This window comes from Numenius arquata, chromosome 2 (genome assembly GCF_964106895.1).
Source record: "Numenius arquata chromosome 2, bNumArq3.hap1.1, whole genome shotgun sequence".
NCBI lineage: Eukaryota > Metazoa > Chordata > Aves > Charadriiformes > Scolopacidae > Numenius > Numenius arquata.
In genome coordinates, this window is record NC_133577.1 from 15,840,644 (window position 1) to 15,857,410 (window position 16,767).

General features: G+C 45.1%; 1 protein-coding gene across 1 annotated transcript in view; it reads left to right on the forward strand.

The window, feature by feature from the left end:
- The first annotated feature begins 1,530 nt into the window (after window positions 1–1,530).
- Window positions 1,531–16,767, forward strand: part of IGF2R (insulin like growth factor 2 receptor) — a 61,302-nt gene continuing 46,065 nt past the window's right edge. Inside the window, exons 1-3 of the mRNA XM_074167024.1 lie at window positions 1,531–1,664; window positions 9,656–9,789; window positions 15,275–15,399. Of these exons, the coding sequence (XP_074023125.1) occupies window positions 1,531–1,664; window positions 9,656–9,789; window positions 15,275–15,399 (393 nt within the window). The remainder of the gene's footprint in view (window positions 1,665–9,655; window positions 9,790–15,274; window positions 15,400–16,767) is intronic.

The window sequence follows — 16,767 nt, forward strand, 5'->3', positions numbered from 1 at the left end:
CTGTCTTATTCCTTTGGGTGCCAGGGAACGGGGCAAGAAAAATAGAAATCATTCCAGCTGTAGGCCTTTTGCATCTCTTTGTGCAAATGATTTATGGAAAGCATTCATTATTAGTGAACAGAATTTCTTCACACAAATAAGACAGTTGTCTAATGAGTGTAATTTTTATTTTTATTTCACTCTCCCCACTTTATGCCTCTTCCCACTCTCAAAGGTGCTTTTCTTCTTAACTGCGGTTTCATAAAAATTAAAAACTAAGTCCCTCTTTTGAATCTTAAGTACCCCAGTTAAAATTTTCTAAATCCTGTAAATAATCTGTTGTACAAGCTCTAGGCCGGCTACGTCTTCTCAGTAGTCTAGGAGGCAGAGGTGGTAGGACAGTATCTTTCCCACTTCCCTCTGACGGGGCTGCTGCCTTGTGCAAGCCTCCCCTCCTGCTCACCGTTTGAAATGGGGGATCATTTCCACACCACTCCAGCTTCCCTGCTGTAGTAATAATTCTTGCAGCAGTATAACCAACCACATCGCTGTCATGGCCTCCTCAGTCTTCATCCCTAATGGGTTTGGTTCTCTGGTCTCTCCCAAGACTTCACAGCACGTTTTGATTTAAGTTATTTAGAGCTCCACTGAAATTTTTCAAAATGGTGTGTCTCCGAGTCAGCCACCATGCCACCCACAGTGCATTTCACAGGGTGAGCTCCCACACACCCGACCCCACCTAAAATCCAGCCAGCAGCTAGCAGGGCACCAGGCCTCAAGTCTCCCTCCGGACAGCACGCAGCGGGGCGAGCAGCTCCGGAAGCGGGAGGAGAGCAGCTGTGACAGGGAGCAGCTCTGCCCCGCGCACCCTCACACCACACCCCGGGACGGCTGCTTCTGTGAGCAGGTGGCAGGTAGGCCACACAGCCTTGGGCGGTGGGGCTCACAGTGGGCACTGGCGGCTGTGACACCCCCAACCCAGCCCTGACTGACACTGACACCAACTGACACTGACACTATTACTGACTGACTGAAACTGACTGACACCAACTGACACCGAGCAGCAAGGACTCACTGACACAGACTGACTGACACTGACAGACACCGATTCGGACTGACATCGACTGACTGACCGACACTGACTTTGACTGACACTGACTGACACCGACTGACTGGCACTGACTGGCTGGCACAGACTGACTGACTGACTCACACTGACAGGCCGACCCGCACCACAGCGCTGCGGCCGCCTAACGGCCGCCCCCGCCCAGACCCTCACGCGCGCTCCCCCTCGCAGGGCGGCGGCACGCGGTTAGTGCGCGCGCCCAGCACGTGCAGGGCCGGACGCGGGGGGGGAGAAGCAGCGGGAGGCTCCACCCACTCGGCGGCGGGGGAAGGGGCGCGTCATGTGAGCGTCGCGCCCGCACATGACGGCGGTCACATGACCGGGTGGTGAGTGGGCGGGCGGGGGTCACATGACGTGCCCGCTGGTCGCCGGCGCCGCCTGACGTCCCGGGGCAGCCGCCGCCCGGCCTGGCCCGGTCCGCGCCCATGGCACCCACCGCCCACCGCACCGCCGCCGCGCTCGCCCCGCTCCTCCTCCTCCTGTCGCTGCCCCTGCGGCCGGGGGGAGGCGGTGGGGCAGCCGCCTCGGCCCTGAATGACGCCTACGGGGACCTGTGCAGGTGGGCAGCGGGGGGTGGCCGGCGGTACGCGCGGCTGCCGGAGAGGCCCTTTCCCCCGCGGGGAAGGGCTGTAGCCGGCGGAGTGCGTGCGGAAGGGGGTGGTGGTGTCTCCCGGTGCCCCTGCTCGCTCATGCCCTCCGCGGGCCCGCCTGCGAGCGGGCGGGAGCAGCAAGGAGCGCAGCCTGGGGGCTCGGCGGGGCCGGCACCCTACCCGGGGCGGCCTGAGCAGGGCTTTTGGTGGCCCGTTCCAGTGAGGATCAGGCTGGGGGCCGGTGGGCGCGCAGGTGTTCCCAGGCAGCAGGGCAAGCTGGGTCTGTGGCGAGCGTGCCGCAGTGCTGTGGGAGGTGGGTGAAGCTACGTGCGTTTTCTGGGAGGGTGGGCTGGGGGATGGCGGCGTGGGGCAGTCCCCCGTGGGACCTCCTCGCGTGTGATTCTCTATGGATACGGGAAGTCTGCCGGTGAGAAGATGGGGAGACTTGCTCTCTTCAGGTCTCCTGTGGGCAGGACTGCTAGTCTATGTCACTGCACGCATTCCAGTGTGAAAAATCCCAATGTGGTTTGGAAGGGACATCACTCAATAGTCACCATTTTACGAAGGATGTTGCCAGATTCCATTAAGTTACTTACAGGGGAGTTAAGAAAGCTTTGAGAAGAGAGAACTGCAATGTGGAAATGACGCTATTCTTCATGTTTTGGCATGTTCCCACTCTGAAGTCAGCCATGAATTTAGTCTGGCAACAATATCTTGCCAGACAATATTTTCATTTCTCTAGTATTTAGCCAGAATATGCTGTGGTACTTGTAGGAATACTTCGTCTTGATCAATGGCATTGGGCAGGCACCAGTGTAACACAGAGAATGTGGCACTGTGAGTGGGGTGTGAGCACTGAATGTGGGGTATGAGGATGCTTAGTGGATGAAAAAGGGGAAAAGTAGGTTTGCTTGCAAGATTAGCCTATAAGCATAGCAGAAAATGTTTTTGTCAGATGACCATCCTAATTGTAGAATTCAAGCAGAAATGAGAAACTACTATATGGCTTCTGGAGGGAATTTAACTCTTCTGATTCTAATGATTTAAAAAAAAAAACCAACCCTACCCCAAATGACTTGATTTTCAAGCAGCTCCTAGTTTTAGAATCGCTTCAAGTCCTATCAGTGTCTGTCTTGATTTTGTTGCATGTCTGTGACTAGAGGAATGCTTGGGAGTGCCGTTGAGACATGCGGTCTTTTTGGATGCAAATTACTTAAGCTAGTTCCCTTTTGTTACTAGCAAGTGAAAAATAAATTGTGAACAGATAGCATAATGGGCAATTTTCTTTTTAAGATAGACTGCTTCAAAAACATGTGCTTGCTGTTGTGCCATAGTGGGAAAAACTGCTTTGAAGGACTTATGCCTAGTAATCTAGAATGAGTAAAGGAAAAAACCAAGAACTCTGACAGGTGGGAAGACCCCATGGAGATCAGTGGTGAAATGTCCTCTCCGGCATAGTTGCAGAAAAGCCACCAAGTGGGGGATGATGCAGTTAGGTAACACAGACACTTACACTGCTCGCTGATGTCACAGCCAAAAGATACAACCTGGGTGTGCAGGACATGTCCCAGACCAAACTATTTTTGCACTGCCTTGAGACAAGGTTTTGATTTGTTTTACAAATGTTAGGAAAACAGTGTCCTGACTTTTGTGTGGCCTAATAGGGTTGGTGAAGCTGCAGCAGCCTCTGCGTCTGGTGTGTGAATGTCAAAAGGTGGGCAAGGAAGGAAAATATTGAGGATTAGAAGAGGCACTGAGTGTCTTTTAAATAAGAGTAGAGTGATACCCAGGCTAGGACAGCTGTCTTGCAGAGAGGAGGTAAAGTGTCAAAATTGGTTTGTGCAAGAACTGAGGCATGAGGTGAGCCTGAGTTAGTGGTTTTCATGGCTTGTTTTGTGTAGCCTTACTGCTAGTGTGCTTGGGCAGTCTGGGGGAAAGAAGGGCTTTGCTTCTCTGAAACTTTGTCAAATGTCATGGCTTGTAGTGACTGGTTTCGTCATGCTTTCTCCTTCGGTCTGGTGTATTCTGACAGCTGACTGTGGTGTCGTGGGACTTGCAGTTGGAATTCTCTTTTTATCTTCTGTGTAGAAGTGTCTCCAGGATTGCTGCAATATGAGCACCTGGGACAGAATACAGGGAGCTGGCTGGGTGTAGAAAGTTAGTAGCCAGTTTGATCTCTTTCCCTGTTTTTCCTTCTTATGTTTTTCATCTAACAACACAGAAGAAACAAATTCTGGAGCTGGAATTAATCTTGTGAACTGTTCTTTAAATCCATCTACTTTAAAAACAAAAGAAAGCTTGACAGTTTGGGTTCACCTTCCATGTAACACTGGGGAAGTTACTGTAAGACTTTTCCTTCCCCTCTAAAAAAAGTTGCAGGAAATATTTTGAGTGTGATGGCAGAGCAGTAAATACAAACTCTCTGCTCTGCTTGCTGTTTTGCTTGATAATCTACCCTGGATGAGAGATGATTCCATGACAGGTAATGTTTTTGTTTACTGTGCAAGGATGGCAATTGGTGTGCGACTTCGGTAACTTTTAGACTCCTGAGTGGAAGGAAAACTCCTTAAACTGTTGTAGATCACAGGATTGCTATTACACAGAATTACAATTTTGGGGTTGTAAGCCAAATCTACTTCAATGTTGTAGTTTTAAATAACACAACTCCTACAGTTGGCTGTATGTACAATTTTTTTCATTCAAACACTGTCTTTTCAGCCTTTGTCATAAAACCACAACTGTGCTCTTGTGTGTTGCTGAAAACCCTGGGTGTAGCACTCGGCATAGGCTCGGTGAAGAAGCGTGAGAGGTGACCTTTAAGTGAACTTGCTCAGCTCTATTAAGTGCTTTGACATATTTATGACATCTCCCACTTAAATAAGTCATTACTGGACTTATTTGCATATGTGCATTCACGGTTGCTTCACGTGCCTGGGAAGCTGACATTATAAGGGCTTAAACATGATTTCTCAGCACATGAGCTTCCTATAGCTCTTGTGTACTTGAACTTCAAATTGCTATCCCTTTTCTTACACGTTCTGTAACATGATGTAGTAGATGGGGGTTTAGAGTATAGCGTGAAAGACCAAATGTCTCTTGGATGGAGAAAGCTGAACAGCTTGTGGTGTAACTGTAAGGCTATTGCGTATGACGCATATGCAAGAAAACTTGCCTGAAGACATGCACTGCGCGTGATGGTTGGAAAAGGTGACAGGTACACTAGAGCAGAGCTAAGCGTGAATAAGGACGTGTTAAAAAGCTCTTGAAGCATAGCGATAGCTCTGTACCTTGTGCCATTCAAGCTTTCATTTTCTGTAAGGAGAACTTGCTTTGACATGGAAGTTTCTTTACCGTACATATTTGCACTAAAATGTTAGCCTCATCTAATAGTGATTTCTGTGGCAAGTAGTGGATCTCAGCTGCTAGCTTCAAATTTGAAGTGGTCATTCTTAGAAATTGTTCCTGAGCTTGTCTACCTGTGATCGTGCTGGTTGAACCTGCTTGTAAAGAGCTCCAGGTATTAGTTTAATCTCTGCTGCGTTTTCGTAGCTGAGGAGCTGCTGGGGACAAAATTGCGTGGATGCATCATCACGTGTGGATCAGCTTTCCAGCTCTGTGGTTGTAGGTCGCCGTGTCTTTCCTTGCCAGGTTGTCTGTGCAACACCCCTTCAGCAAAATGGGCCACTTCAGTGCATTCACCAGAGAAAAAACGCGTGTTTCCTTGTAACTATGTTTTATAACTGTTAGGAGCAGGGTGTACTCTTCTTCCTAGCGGTTATCCCTTAGGTCAGAGTTTGGAAACCATAAACTTGAGCGTGGTTGTGAGAACGGTAGCAGTAGTCTCCCTGGTGCTGTGTTGCGTTTGAAGTGGTTTGGTGGTACTCGGACCTGAAAGTGGCTCTGGTGTGGGGATGCACCTGCTGTGGCAGCCATCTGCACCTTGTCCGACTTCAGCACCTGAGCTACTGCTTAGCAAGATAAACTATGCTTGCTTTTCCCTTTCTCATGTTATTTTTTTCCATGAGTTGCTTCTTTGCTTTGTGAAAAAAATGCAGAGCTCTCTTTTGATCTTACAGCTTGCTGGGAAGTAGTTTTTCTTCTTCATGCTGTTGCTTCAGTGTCTTAAAAACACAGCTAGGCAGCTGGAATGGCTGACCTGCAGGCAAGGTTATTCCCAGTAACTCGTTTGGACCTTGCTTGCACAACTGCTTTCGACAGTGGCCTGGGCTGGCGCTGCCTCCAGCAGGGGATCCTGCCTGCCTTGCCAGAAACCACTGCCAGCCAGACGGAGAACTGTCTGGGCTCAGTCCACTCTCCACACATGTCGTTGTTTTTGCTGCTTTAATTTTGGGAGAGGGCAGTCCCTGGGTCCGGCATGTGTTGGGTGCTCGGGCAAGCAACACAGAGGGGAGAGAAGTGGAGGAGAACCTGCCCTGGGGGGGGGGGTTGATGTGAGTGTGTGTTTCAGGCTTCTAACTGTGGCGTGGTCCACGGCTGGGTTCTCCTGCGAACAGGAGTCATGTTGTGTTTTCAGCAAAAATAACTGTTGGACAGTTTTAATCAAGGCAGACACCGTGTTTGAGCCTGGATCTTGAACTGCACCAGAAATGGCTGCTTGAATGGTGTCATCGATGAGGTAGCAGCTGTATTGAGCCCCCTGGGTGGAGGTGCATCACACCCCACTCTGTGACTGAGGCTGTTGCTTTTTAAAGCTGTTGGTATAACAGCTTCCAAAACTAGCTCAACTGCATTGGATGTGGGATAGCTTAAGCCTTTCAAACAAGATAACTTCAGCTGGCCCCAGCGAAAGGAGTAATTACATGAGGCATCACCGCTGGTGGAGGTGGGTTCTGGAGGAAGCCAGTCCATGTGGCTCAACCATAGTCAGGATGAACAACGTGATTGCCAACAGATTGTTTCCATAACAAGATGCAGTGGAGAGGTCAGCTTGTATCTTATTGGAAAACTGGAGCATATGCAACTTGAAACTATTCCCAGGCACTGATTTAATGCCAGGAGTCTTACTTGTGAGAGAAATAGTTCTTTTACTGTGAAAGTGCATTTTGCATCTCTCTGATGAGAACAGCTGCTGAGGCTACATCCAGTCTGCTGTTACTCCCCATGAATAAATCCTGCCCTGCTCCTCCCACCCATTTAAAAAAAAAAAAGTCCCTTGAACTTCCTTTAAAGTAATACTACTCTGAAACTGCATTAGATTTTAATTTTTGTGTGCCGCTGAAGTTGTGGTTTGGAACATGATTAAAAGTGGGATTTCTTATTTCCTTTCTGTGGACTCTTTTGAAGGATTCCTCAGCCTTCCCTGTTGAGGGGCTGGTGAAGGGGTGGAGGGAAGGGCTGGCTGCAGGGACTGCTTTGCTTCTGTTTTGTAAGCTGCTCATCTTGTTTCTCTTTTGCTTCTGGCATATGGATGAGCTGACTTGGAGATGTTGATTTCCTCTGTTTCATAACATGGAACTGGGAAAGCAAACCCCTTAATCTCTAATAGAGTGATAATTTTGTTGTGTGAAGGACTTGCATTCTCCTTCAGTTCACAAACAGATTTTAATTTGCAAGTTCTCTAAAAAAAAACCACACCACCAACCCAAACTAAACCCCCCTCACAAAAAGCACTCTAGCTTAGTCAAAAACTTCATGCTTAAGTTTTATATGTTACCTTTTTTGTCATCTTCCAAAACTAGTCAAAAAAATAGTACTGGAACCCTTGGGAATTTTTCAGTGAAATGCTAACTTTCTGGGACTTCATTATGAAGAAATTGTATTTTGATTGAAATGCATTTTCTCCTGGAGGTCAGAACGGCTTTAGTCTAAATCTCTTGCTGTTTTCAGAGCCCTTGAAGGTAGAGTCAGGTTATTCTAAGTTTTTGTGTGTGTGTGATTCTGTGTTGTCAAGCTTTCTTCCATTCCTTAACTTTGGTTATTCTGTACTGTAGCTTAATTCTCACCATCATCCCTCATTGGGTTTGTGTTTATCCACTGTAGAAATGCAAGAAACTGTCTCAGAGCACGAATCAGTGTGATTGTAAAATGTCAGCTTTGCCTGCTTATGAGGAAAGAATAATGGCAAGTGTTTGTCTAGGATTGAGACACGGTCCTTGAATCTGATTAAAAAGTAATTTTATTGGTATTTTAGGTATGACTCAGTACCTGGTAAGTTATTTTTTGAGCCTTATATTATTATATTTGAGCCTTTATATCCCAATATAATTAGGATATAAAGATTTTTTTCTCAGTTTGCAGAGAGAACTCTCTTGTAGTTGTCCCTAACCTGTTCCAGCCATTAGCAGACTGAAATTAATAAGGCTGTTGTAGCACAGAGAAGCCAAGAACCTGGTAGTCAGTAATTAAATGGAAAAGTATGTGGGATCTTATTGCTGGCTTTTTGATTAGAGATGGGATGCACTGGATTTGAGAGGAATTCTAGGAGGATTCAAAATCTAGAGGAAAGTACTTGAGCTGCTGTTGCCCCTTCCTGACCTAGGGATCGGGCTTCAGAGGTAGAAAAAGAATGGGTGATCAGTAGTGTGATAGTGTCAAGTGGGGCAACACCTAGAGATTAAGGCAAACAAACTTTATGGGTGAAGCTTCTGGTGAACTTCTAATTTCTTGCTAGCTGAGGGAGGGGGGTTGAGCTCCTTCGCAGGAGTTGGTACTCATCTGCAGATTAAGACAAATACTTCATTGGTTCCAATAAATGCATTAAACCCTGTGTGAGTTGTAAGTAAAGGGAATACCTAATAAGTCACTGTGCTGTCCTCAGTTTTCTGATGTGATGACTCTGTATTCAATCCTACTGAAGTTTCCACTTGGGATAGAAGGGAAGCTGGTGAATCTCTTATGCTGCAAAAATCAATATGGTCCAGAGGATGCAGGCTGCTGCCAGTGCCAGGAGAGGTGTAGCTGAGCCGAGCTGACGGCAAATGTTTACTGAGCTGTGCCTTTTGAACAGAGCTTGGCCAGAGCACTGTGCCAGTACACCAGGCTGTCTAAAGAGCTCCTGACTCCAAACTAGCTGACCTGGGCCTGCCTCGAAACTGGTTGGTGCTGTGTCATGCGGCTGATCACATCTCGCTGCAGGCTTAGTGCCTGCTGCGAGGCAAACAAATCCTTGCTCTGCCTTTGAACTACACTGCATTTAATTATTTTTTTCTGTTACTCTGATTTATTCCCTGTTGTATTTAGCCAGAGATTCATGTTCCTGTATCAGTTTTCAGGCAGATGACTTTCTGATATGGCTGTAGCTACCTAGTGTGAGCTTTCACTGAGTCTCTTGTGGATAGCTCTGCTTGCTTTCCAGCTTCTGACAGCACCTTTCAGAAACTGTCCTTTCAATATATATTTATTTATGCATTTTTATATATATATATGTAAATGCATAAAGGTGCAGCTAGGCACTAATAAGCATTATTAGCATCTTTCAGTCTGAATGCTGCGAGAATCTCAACCCCAGTTTTGACCCTGGAGGTAGGTGGCTCCGCTTGGCTGCTGGCAGGCAGGATGTGGCTGGCTGTTCTGTTCCACTTAGACTTAGCGGTTCTGCCACTCTTATTGGGTATTGATAAAATGCAGTACTGTGCAGCCTGCCAAAGAAGTTTGAGAAATTTATCAGGCTGTCAAGGCAAAAGGTTCACCACCTGTGATATACCTGGTCAGAGTGACCTTCACAGAGGTTTGAGGGGGAAGAACAAGCAGTTGGCTGTTCAAGAAAGGGGAAAATGGACCTTATATATGTTCTTCAAATGGTTAAATCTGTTTTGTTCTTGTCCCTGACACAGTAACAATTATTTCTGGTATTTACAGATATAGACCATGAATATGGAACTTGAGTTAGGGGTGCTCTTGGCTTTATAACTTGGTTATTTCAGGGACTGGTGCCTAAAGGATTGCAATGCAGACAGTATGAATACTGACTGACAGGCTTTTTATTTTTTTTTCTTTTCAGTTACACATGGGAAGCAATTGATACAGACAAACATGTGCTTTATAAAATAAACTTATGTTTTGGTGTTCAAGAGTGTGGAAAATCAAGTGCAGTCTGTGCATATGACATCAATAAGAAGACCTATCTGTCTGTAGGTAAGTATACAATTGTCCTTCCTCATAAATAGTTCACAGTCATGTTAATGGATGGTCTTTTAACTATTGCAAACTTTGACATGTTAACAAAGATTTTTTTTCTTCTCAGAACAGTGTAAAACCTTATTCTGTGGTAGATTTACTGTGGAGACTCAGGAAAATATGATCTGATTGCAGATAATCACTTCACAGGACAGTGAAACATCTTACGGTCTAGTTAACTGTACTCTAGTATGGAACTGTGCAAGGCTATCTCAAGTAGAAATAAGTGCATCTACCTGTGGCAGGATATGCACTGTACACAGCCTTATTTGAAGCTTGATACTGAACACAGGATAAAGCTTGAGTTATAGGTCTAAACTACACTACAACCAAGCCTCATGTTACATCAGCTCTTTGTTCAGAGTTGGGTTACTCTCTGTAATGCAATCTTGCAGTATTGCTGAGCTTCTGGGCTGTTGTCTTTAAGTTGTTACACACAGAAAGGAAGTCAATTACCTGCAGTCCTCTGTTTTCAGTTACGCTTGTCAAATCTGGTGGCTGCTTCAGTAGTTCACAGATGTCCTTGGTATTCTGAGTAGTGGTGGACTTCTGCATGCTGATCTAAATATGAAACTGGCATATTCCTATACGCGTGCTTGCACATGGCTTCATCAATCAGTAGCAGATTGTGCTCTGAGCAGTATTTGTGTGGTTATTTTCATGGATGCTTGTCACTTTCAAGGTTGCTTCTGTGCTTCAGCTAATGAAACAATAATATATGAATATTGATGAAGAGGTTTTCTGATACTTGACTGTTACTTCTAATAGAATAAAGCAATAGCTTTCTGAAGAGTAGTATCTCTTCAGGCCACCTCTTAGTCCCGCAGATTTGAAGTCTGAATCTAATGTCCTTGCCAATCTTGCTTTCCATTAGCAGACAGCTCTTACTTTTACTGAAGACTTACAGCTTCTCGTATTTGAGCTTGAACTGCTGGAAGATGGTGAGGAAGAAGATGATCCTTGCCTGTATGCAGATGCACAGCAGCTAGTTAATTTCTATTCTCCCCACCCGTCTCCATTAACTGTAGAGATACTTTGGTTTCAGGCTGTGGTCAATCAGTGCTTTTCAAACAAATTACTAGTGTTATGACCCAGGCTTATAAAATCATTTGGTACATGAATGAAAGTATATCTCAGTTCATGGCTGCATGGTTTTTATGCAGTGCAATTTTCTGGGATGACTGGTTAGATGCACCTGAGTTCAAAGTGTAGTTGCGTATAGTAGCATCTTCTACTCTGAAAAGCATGACATCTCAGTAGACCACTTGACACTGTTAATGTGTTTCATTCCTAAAATCTACAGCAAGAATTTTGTTTCTTGCTGATGTGGATCTCAACTCGTATGTTGAGATCCACATCAGGTTGAGGCTTCAATTATCTGTATTACAAAATGGAATAGCATCTGGACATCTGTTTTAAAATGCTTTTTTCAGTGAGACTGGAATGTAGCAGGTTGAGGAAGCCTGTTCTCCCCAGGGAAATGTGAGACCTAGAGGTTTGTGTAGGTTTTGTTCCACACTTCTTGTGGAAGGAGGAAGGGAGAGCAGAGCTGGGTGATGACCATGAGCAGTATCAAATATTCCGCTGTACACAAACCTTGAGTGTCTTGCTGCCTGACTGCTGCTGCGTGGAAGAGGATTTGGCAACAATCATAACTTGATTTTGCAGAGGCTGTTTGAACTGACTCTCGAGGGTTAAGCCAGAAACTCTTTTCAAGTAAGATACGTTTTTAACTACCATGCAATAAATGAAGAAATCAAGGAAGTGTCGTTAAGGTTGACATTGAATTTTGCTTTGTTTTATTGGTCAAATTGTCTAAGTCTTGTTCTTGGTAAGTCTGAGGCTGATTAGTGACACCTACCGTGCTTCATCGTATGGCCTTTAGTTGCATTGGAGCTTCAGCACCATCGCACTGAGTTGAGATCATGCTAATGGATTATCAAGCCTCTTGTTTGTCAAAAAAAGAAAAAAGAATAATCACTCTCACTGAGAAAAGAGGGATTTCCTTAGTCTATGTCTAGGCAGGTGTAGACTCCTAGTGTAGATTCCAGTTACTTGGAAGCTAAACCGTATACCTGTCTTCAAGCAATCCAGCTGACAGGAGATTACAGGTGTGCCAAAGCTGAGTGCAGCTGAAGGGCTTTGATTTGGGGGAAGAAGGACAGTTTGCCAGCTGATAAAATTTTGCTAAGCTGTAAGATTTCTTCAAATATGGGCTTAATCAGATCACTCATTCTTTCAGAAAGAAGCTTTCACTGCAAACAATAGTTTTGCTTTTATATATCAGCTATACAAGAGGTACCAGCTATAGAGCTGGTTCTGTTTGTTGATCCCAGCTTTGACAGGGGCTGAAGCCATATGCTCTATGACTCTGATCAGTCTGTATTCAAGGGAAACCTTGTGGCTAACGTTAACTGTGTGTCAGCGTGATGTGCCAGTGTTGGTGTAGAGACCCTAAAGGCCTCTCCTAGAAAAAGGTCTTCAGCTTCATTGATTGACCTTAGAAGTTTTCACGGTGTAGGCAAATGCTTATGAATGTCAGTGAGGATTGAAATGGCGTGGTACTTAGTTAACTTAGTGTGACACCTAGTGACTCATGAGCCATGTAGCTGAACTACTACTAAAATCACAAGTGGAAATATTACCGTTAACTGTTTGTTAGCCTGAGTGGTGAAACGTGTATTGTCCAGCTGCAATAGAAGGACAACATGAAATGATAGCTGCTACCTAAATGCCCCCTTCTGCTGGACAACTGATTGGATGTCTTCCATGATTGCCTTTCTCCTTCCAAACAGCTGAAGAGATTAAGGAGCCAATGAGTAAAAGGTGTTGTGGATGGTGTCTTTGGTAGTGATTTAGCACTTCATATTACATGGTTGTATCTGGTACTAATTTTTGTGAGCTGTACTAGCTGATTTTAGGGTGTTACTCTGTGGAAGGAATGCATCTCTAAAGTCATGAAGAAACGTGAGGGATCACTGGAGAGAGAGCTTGGTGTTACGGAAAAGGTGGTTGCAGAACTGGTGCTCTGGAAGGAAGGTCATGGGAAGCTGATGGTATGAGGGGATGGTTCATGAGACTGCTTGCTCTGTAAGCATGGATAGGAGGAGTCTTGTGCCACTGAAAGACATTCTTGCTAAAACTTTTAGCAAGTTCTCAAACTAGTTTTAAGTGTGCGGGGGGGTGGGGTAGGGAGGAGAGCATGCATGTTGGCCTGTAGTAAACAAGATGTACTGGCTTAACTTGATTTTTCTTGAATATCACTTTAACTGAGGAAGTTGGAGTCAGCTCACACAGCCTTTAGAGCAATTTAGCGTGTTCTCAGAGTTGGGAGAAAACTAATGCTTATAGAGCATTGAGGGGATGCCAGTGTGGGTTAGCATTGGGCTTCTCTCCTGACTGCCACCGTTTCAGCTTTACCTGCAAGTTTGGTGGCTATGGTTGCTTTCTCTCTGCTACAGTTCAATGCAACTGATAGTCACAAATGAAGTGGTCACAAATGGATCTCTTCCCAGTTCCTTTGCAGGACTGGATTGAAAAATAGTGCTGGGGAACTTTTTGGAAAGATGCCAAATGGAGCCCATCACTAGGAGAAGCGCTGGCAGCTGGTAACAGCCTGGAGTATGGGTGCCTGGAATGGTGCTTCTGCAGAATGTTGCCTTGGCTGTATTTTTAAGGTTCTAGTACCCTCTTCCTGCCCAGTTCATTTAGTTCTGCTCCTTTTGCTCTCAAGACTATATTACTTGGGTGTGGTGTAGTTTTGCTTGCCTTGAGTGAGGAGATAACAGGCTGGGCAAAGTTCCAGCGAGTGTGTTTTTAGGATGAAACAACATCTGGCCTAGGTGCAAAGCTGCTGTCTAAAATTATTACAAAGACTTGACTTGCCTTCTCCCTGGTGTAGACATCAACAAAAATGAAAAGGGGGAAGTCGGTGAATACTGGCATTTTACAGTGTTCTCTATAGTTCAACCCAAACTCTTTGCAGAATTAAAATCTACTGATCAAAAATGGACAGGGTGGAGCTGGCATGTTAGATCTAAAAAGGTTTGGTGCTTAATGTGAACCAAAATAGGTTTGAGCAGGAACACTTCAGCGGCCTGAGCTGGTGCTCATCATGACTTGAAATGTGCTCCACCTCTCCCCTGCATGTCAGGTGCTGTGGAGGAGAGGGACGCGCAGTGACACAGTCCTGGCCCCAGCCTTCATGCAGGGTGCGAGCTGTGCTCAAGGGGGTGGCAGCTGCAGGGGGACATGCACCGTGGCAGGGGATCTGTCTTGGGTTTGTCTGCAGGCAGTGCCCGTACAGTGGTTGCTTCCACGCACCAATGGGTTCTTCATTAAGTAGACTTAATGTAAGTAGAGCCGCCAATGTGTGCACGCAGCCCAGAAGGCCAACCACATCCTGGGCTGCATGAAAAGAAGCATGGCCAGCAGGTCGAGGGAGGTGAATCTGTCCCCCTACTCTGATCTACCCCACCCAGAGTACTGCATCCAGCTCTGGGGTCCCCAATACAAGAAAGATATGAACCTGTGGGAGGGAATCCAGAGGAGGGCCACAAAAGTGGTCAGAGGGATGAAGCACCTCTCCTGTGAGGACAGGCTGAGAGAGTTGGGATTGTTCAGCCTGGAGAAGAGAAGGCTCTGGGGAGACCTTGTTGAGGCCTTCCAGTACTTAAAGGGGGCTTATAAGAAAGATCATAGAATCATACAAATGTTTTAGCAGGGCCTGTTGTAAATAGGACAAGAGGTAATGGTTTTAAACTAAAGGAGGAAAGATTTAGACTAGATATGAAGAAGAATTTTTTTTTTTACAGTGAGGGTGGTGAAACACTGGCCCAGGTTGCCCGGAGAGGTGGTAGATGCCCTATTTGTGGAAACATTCGAGGTCAGATTGGATGGGGCTCTGAGCAACCTGGTCTAGTGGAAGGTGTCCTGGCCCATGTCAGGGGGTTGGAATAGGTGACCTTTACAGGTGTCTTCCAATTCAAACCATTCTATGATAGACTCTGCTGATGCTATTTGTATAAATGGCTTAAAGGCTAAAAAGCTGATAAATAGAAGCTGGTGGGAGGAAGGACTGAATTGTGGTATTTGGAACTAGTTGGTAACAGTTTTCTGTTACCAGAGCCACTTGTTCCTAAGGCAGTGACTAGTTTATAGTGGCACCTGCTGTTGGGCTTCTTAACATTCCAAGTTTTTGCTAAAAACCTTTGAGAAAATAGAAGTGTGATTAGAGACATCAAATGCTTTCTTAACTTGGATCTAGTCTTCCAAATTGCAAGAACTGCAAGGAGGGTCTTCAGCTGACTGTTCAAAGACTGTCTTCCAGTGGAATGGTGTCTTGTGCTTTTCAGTGCTTGAAATTAGAACCTGTCTGTTGAGCTTCTGTGAAGGTGCTGTATTGTGATAACCCCTGTTGGTTTTTTTTTTTTTTAAATCCTAGGTGACATAGACTTGCAAAAAGTTTCTAAAACTCTTCTGGAACTCAACACTACACGTCACTGCTTGCAGCAAGGTAGCCAGCACCAAGTTCAAAGCAACATTAATTTCCTGTGTGGGAAAACACTGGTAAGTCTAAATCACATGTTCTTATCTTCAATGGAAGCGGCAAGTACTTCTAACTTGCTTTTTAAGGAGACTTGCTGTTCTCATGGATGTACTAATTACTGAGCTTCATAGCTTAAGGAAGAGCCAGTTATGTTTTAGTACCAAATTAAGGTCCTTATCTACTGTGGCTTTCAAAATTCAGTCCCAGTAGAAAATAATTGCAGATCTGCAGCTTAGCTCTTCTGGGCCTTTAATGTTTTTACAGGGATTGCACTGTAGTATTTTAATAATGTAATATGGAAGAATGAGTCAACACTGTACAGGGTGCTGTAACAATGAGAGCTATTGTTTAAATGCTGGCTGTGCCCAAGCTGTGGACCTAGCATGGCTGTTTAATAGAACAGCATTGAAGAAAATGACTGACCTCTGTTATGGGTCGGCGTAGCTGACAACAGTAAGCATTAGGTTTTGTCTGCCCATACTTGAACTAACAGTGCTTATGTGTCCAGCTGGGATTCTGGGGGAGTAGTTGTTCGTGAGAATCTGCTTAAAGTGTGAGTGGAAAACCCAAAAAGTTCCTAGGGGGCCTGTGTGTATGGAGTTCATCTCCACATGCTTTTGCAGTTAGACCTTCCCCACACTTAACTGATACCACAGCTTAGTATTTCTACAGACTGTGATCAGTTTACATGTTTGTGTATCGGGGATAAGTACTTATTAGTGCCTCTGTTGGTGCTGATGATACTGTTGCACACCCCCTCCTGGAAACCTAGCCAATTCAAACAAAGTGCCAGTGAAGCAGAGATGAGAATGCTTCCTGTTCTGTTTCAGCAGATGACTGTTTAAACTAAATTAAAAATTATTGCTCAACTGCAGCTGCAACACCAGATGATAATGAGCTTCACACTTCTTATAGTTAATGTAGTTCTAACACCTGTTCTTCATGTGACCCAGTAAAAGGATTTTGTAACAGCGTCTGGAACAACTTGTTTCCAACACTTTTATGGCAGAGTTAAACGGGGAGGGAATCAGTTCAAATAAGCTGAAGTGCTGATGGCTGAGATGACGGAGGGACAACGTAAAAATCTGATGTCTTTCTCAAAGTAGAGACATTCAGTTGAGCATCCAACCCTGAACTGTGGTAGATACCCCATCTTGAAATAGATACAAATATGTGTTAACATGAGCCTATAAAAATAGGTAGCTAAGATCAGAGGTATACTTTGTGTAGCAGAAGAGATTGCTAATCAGTCTTCTTTTTAGGATAAAAGACAGGGAACTAGTAAACCATGTGTTGCCTTGCTGTTCATCTATTTATACACGTTTCTATTGGTGTTCTCCTTTCTAGTAACTAGATGTGACTGATGCTTCTGCCAATATCTACTGGCA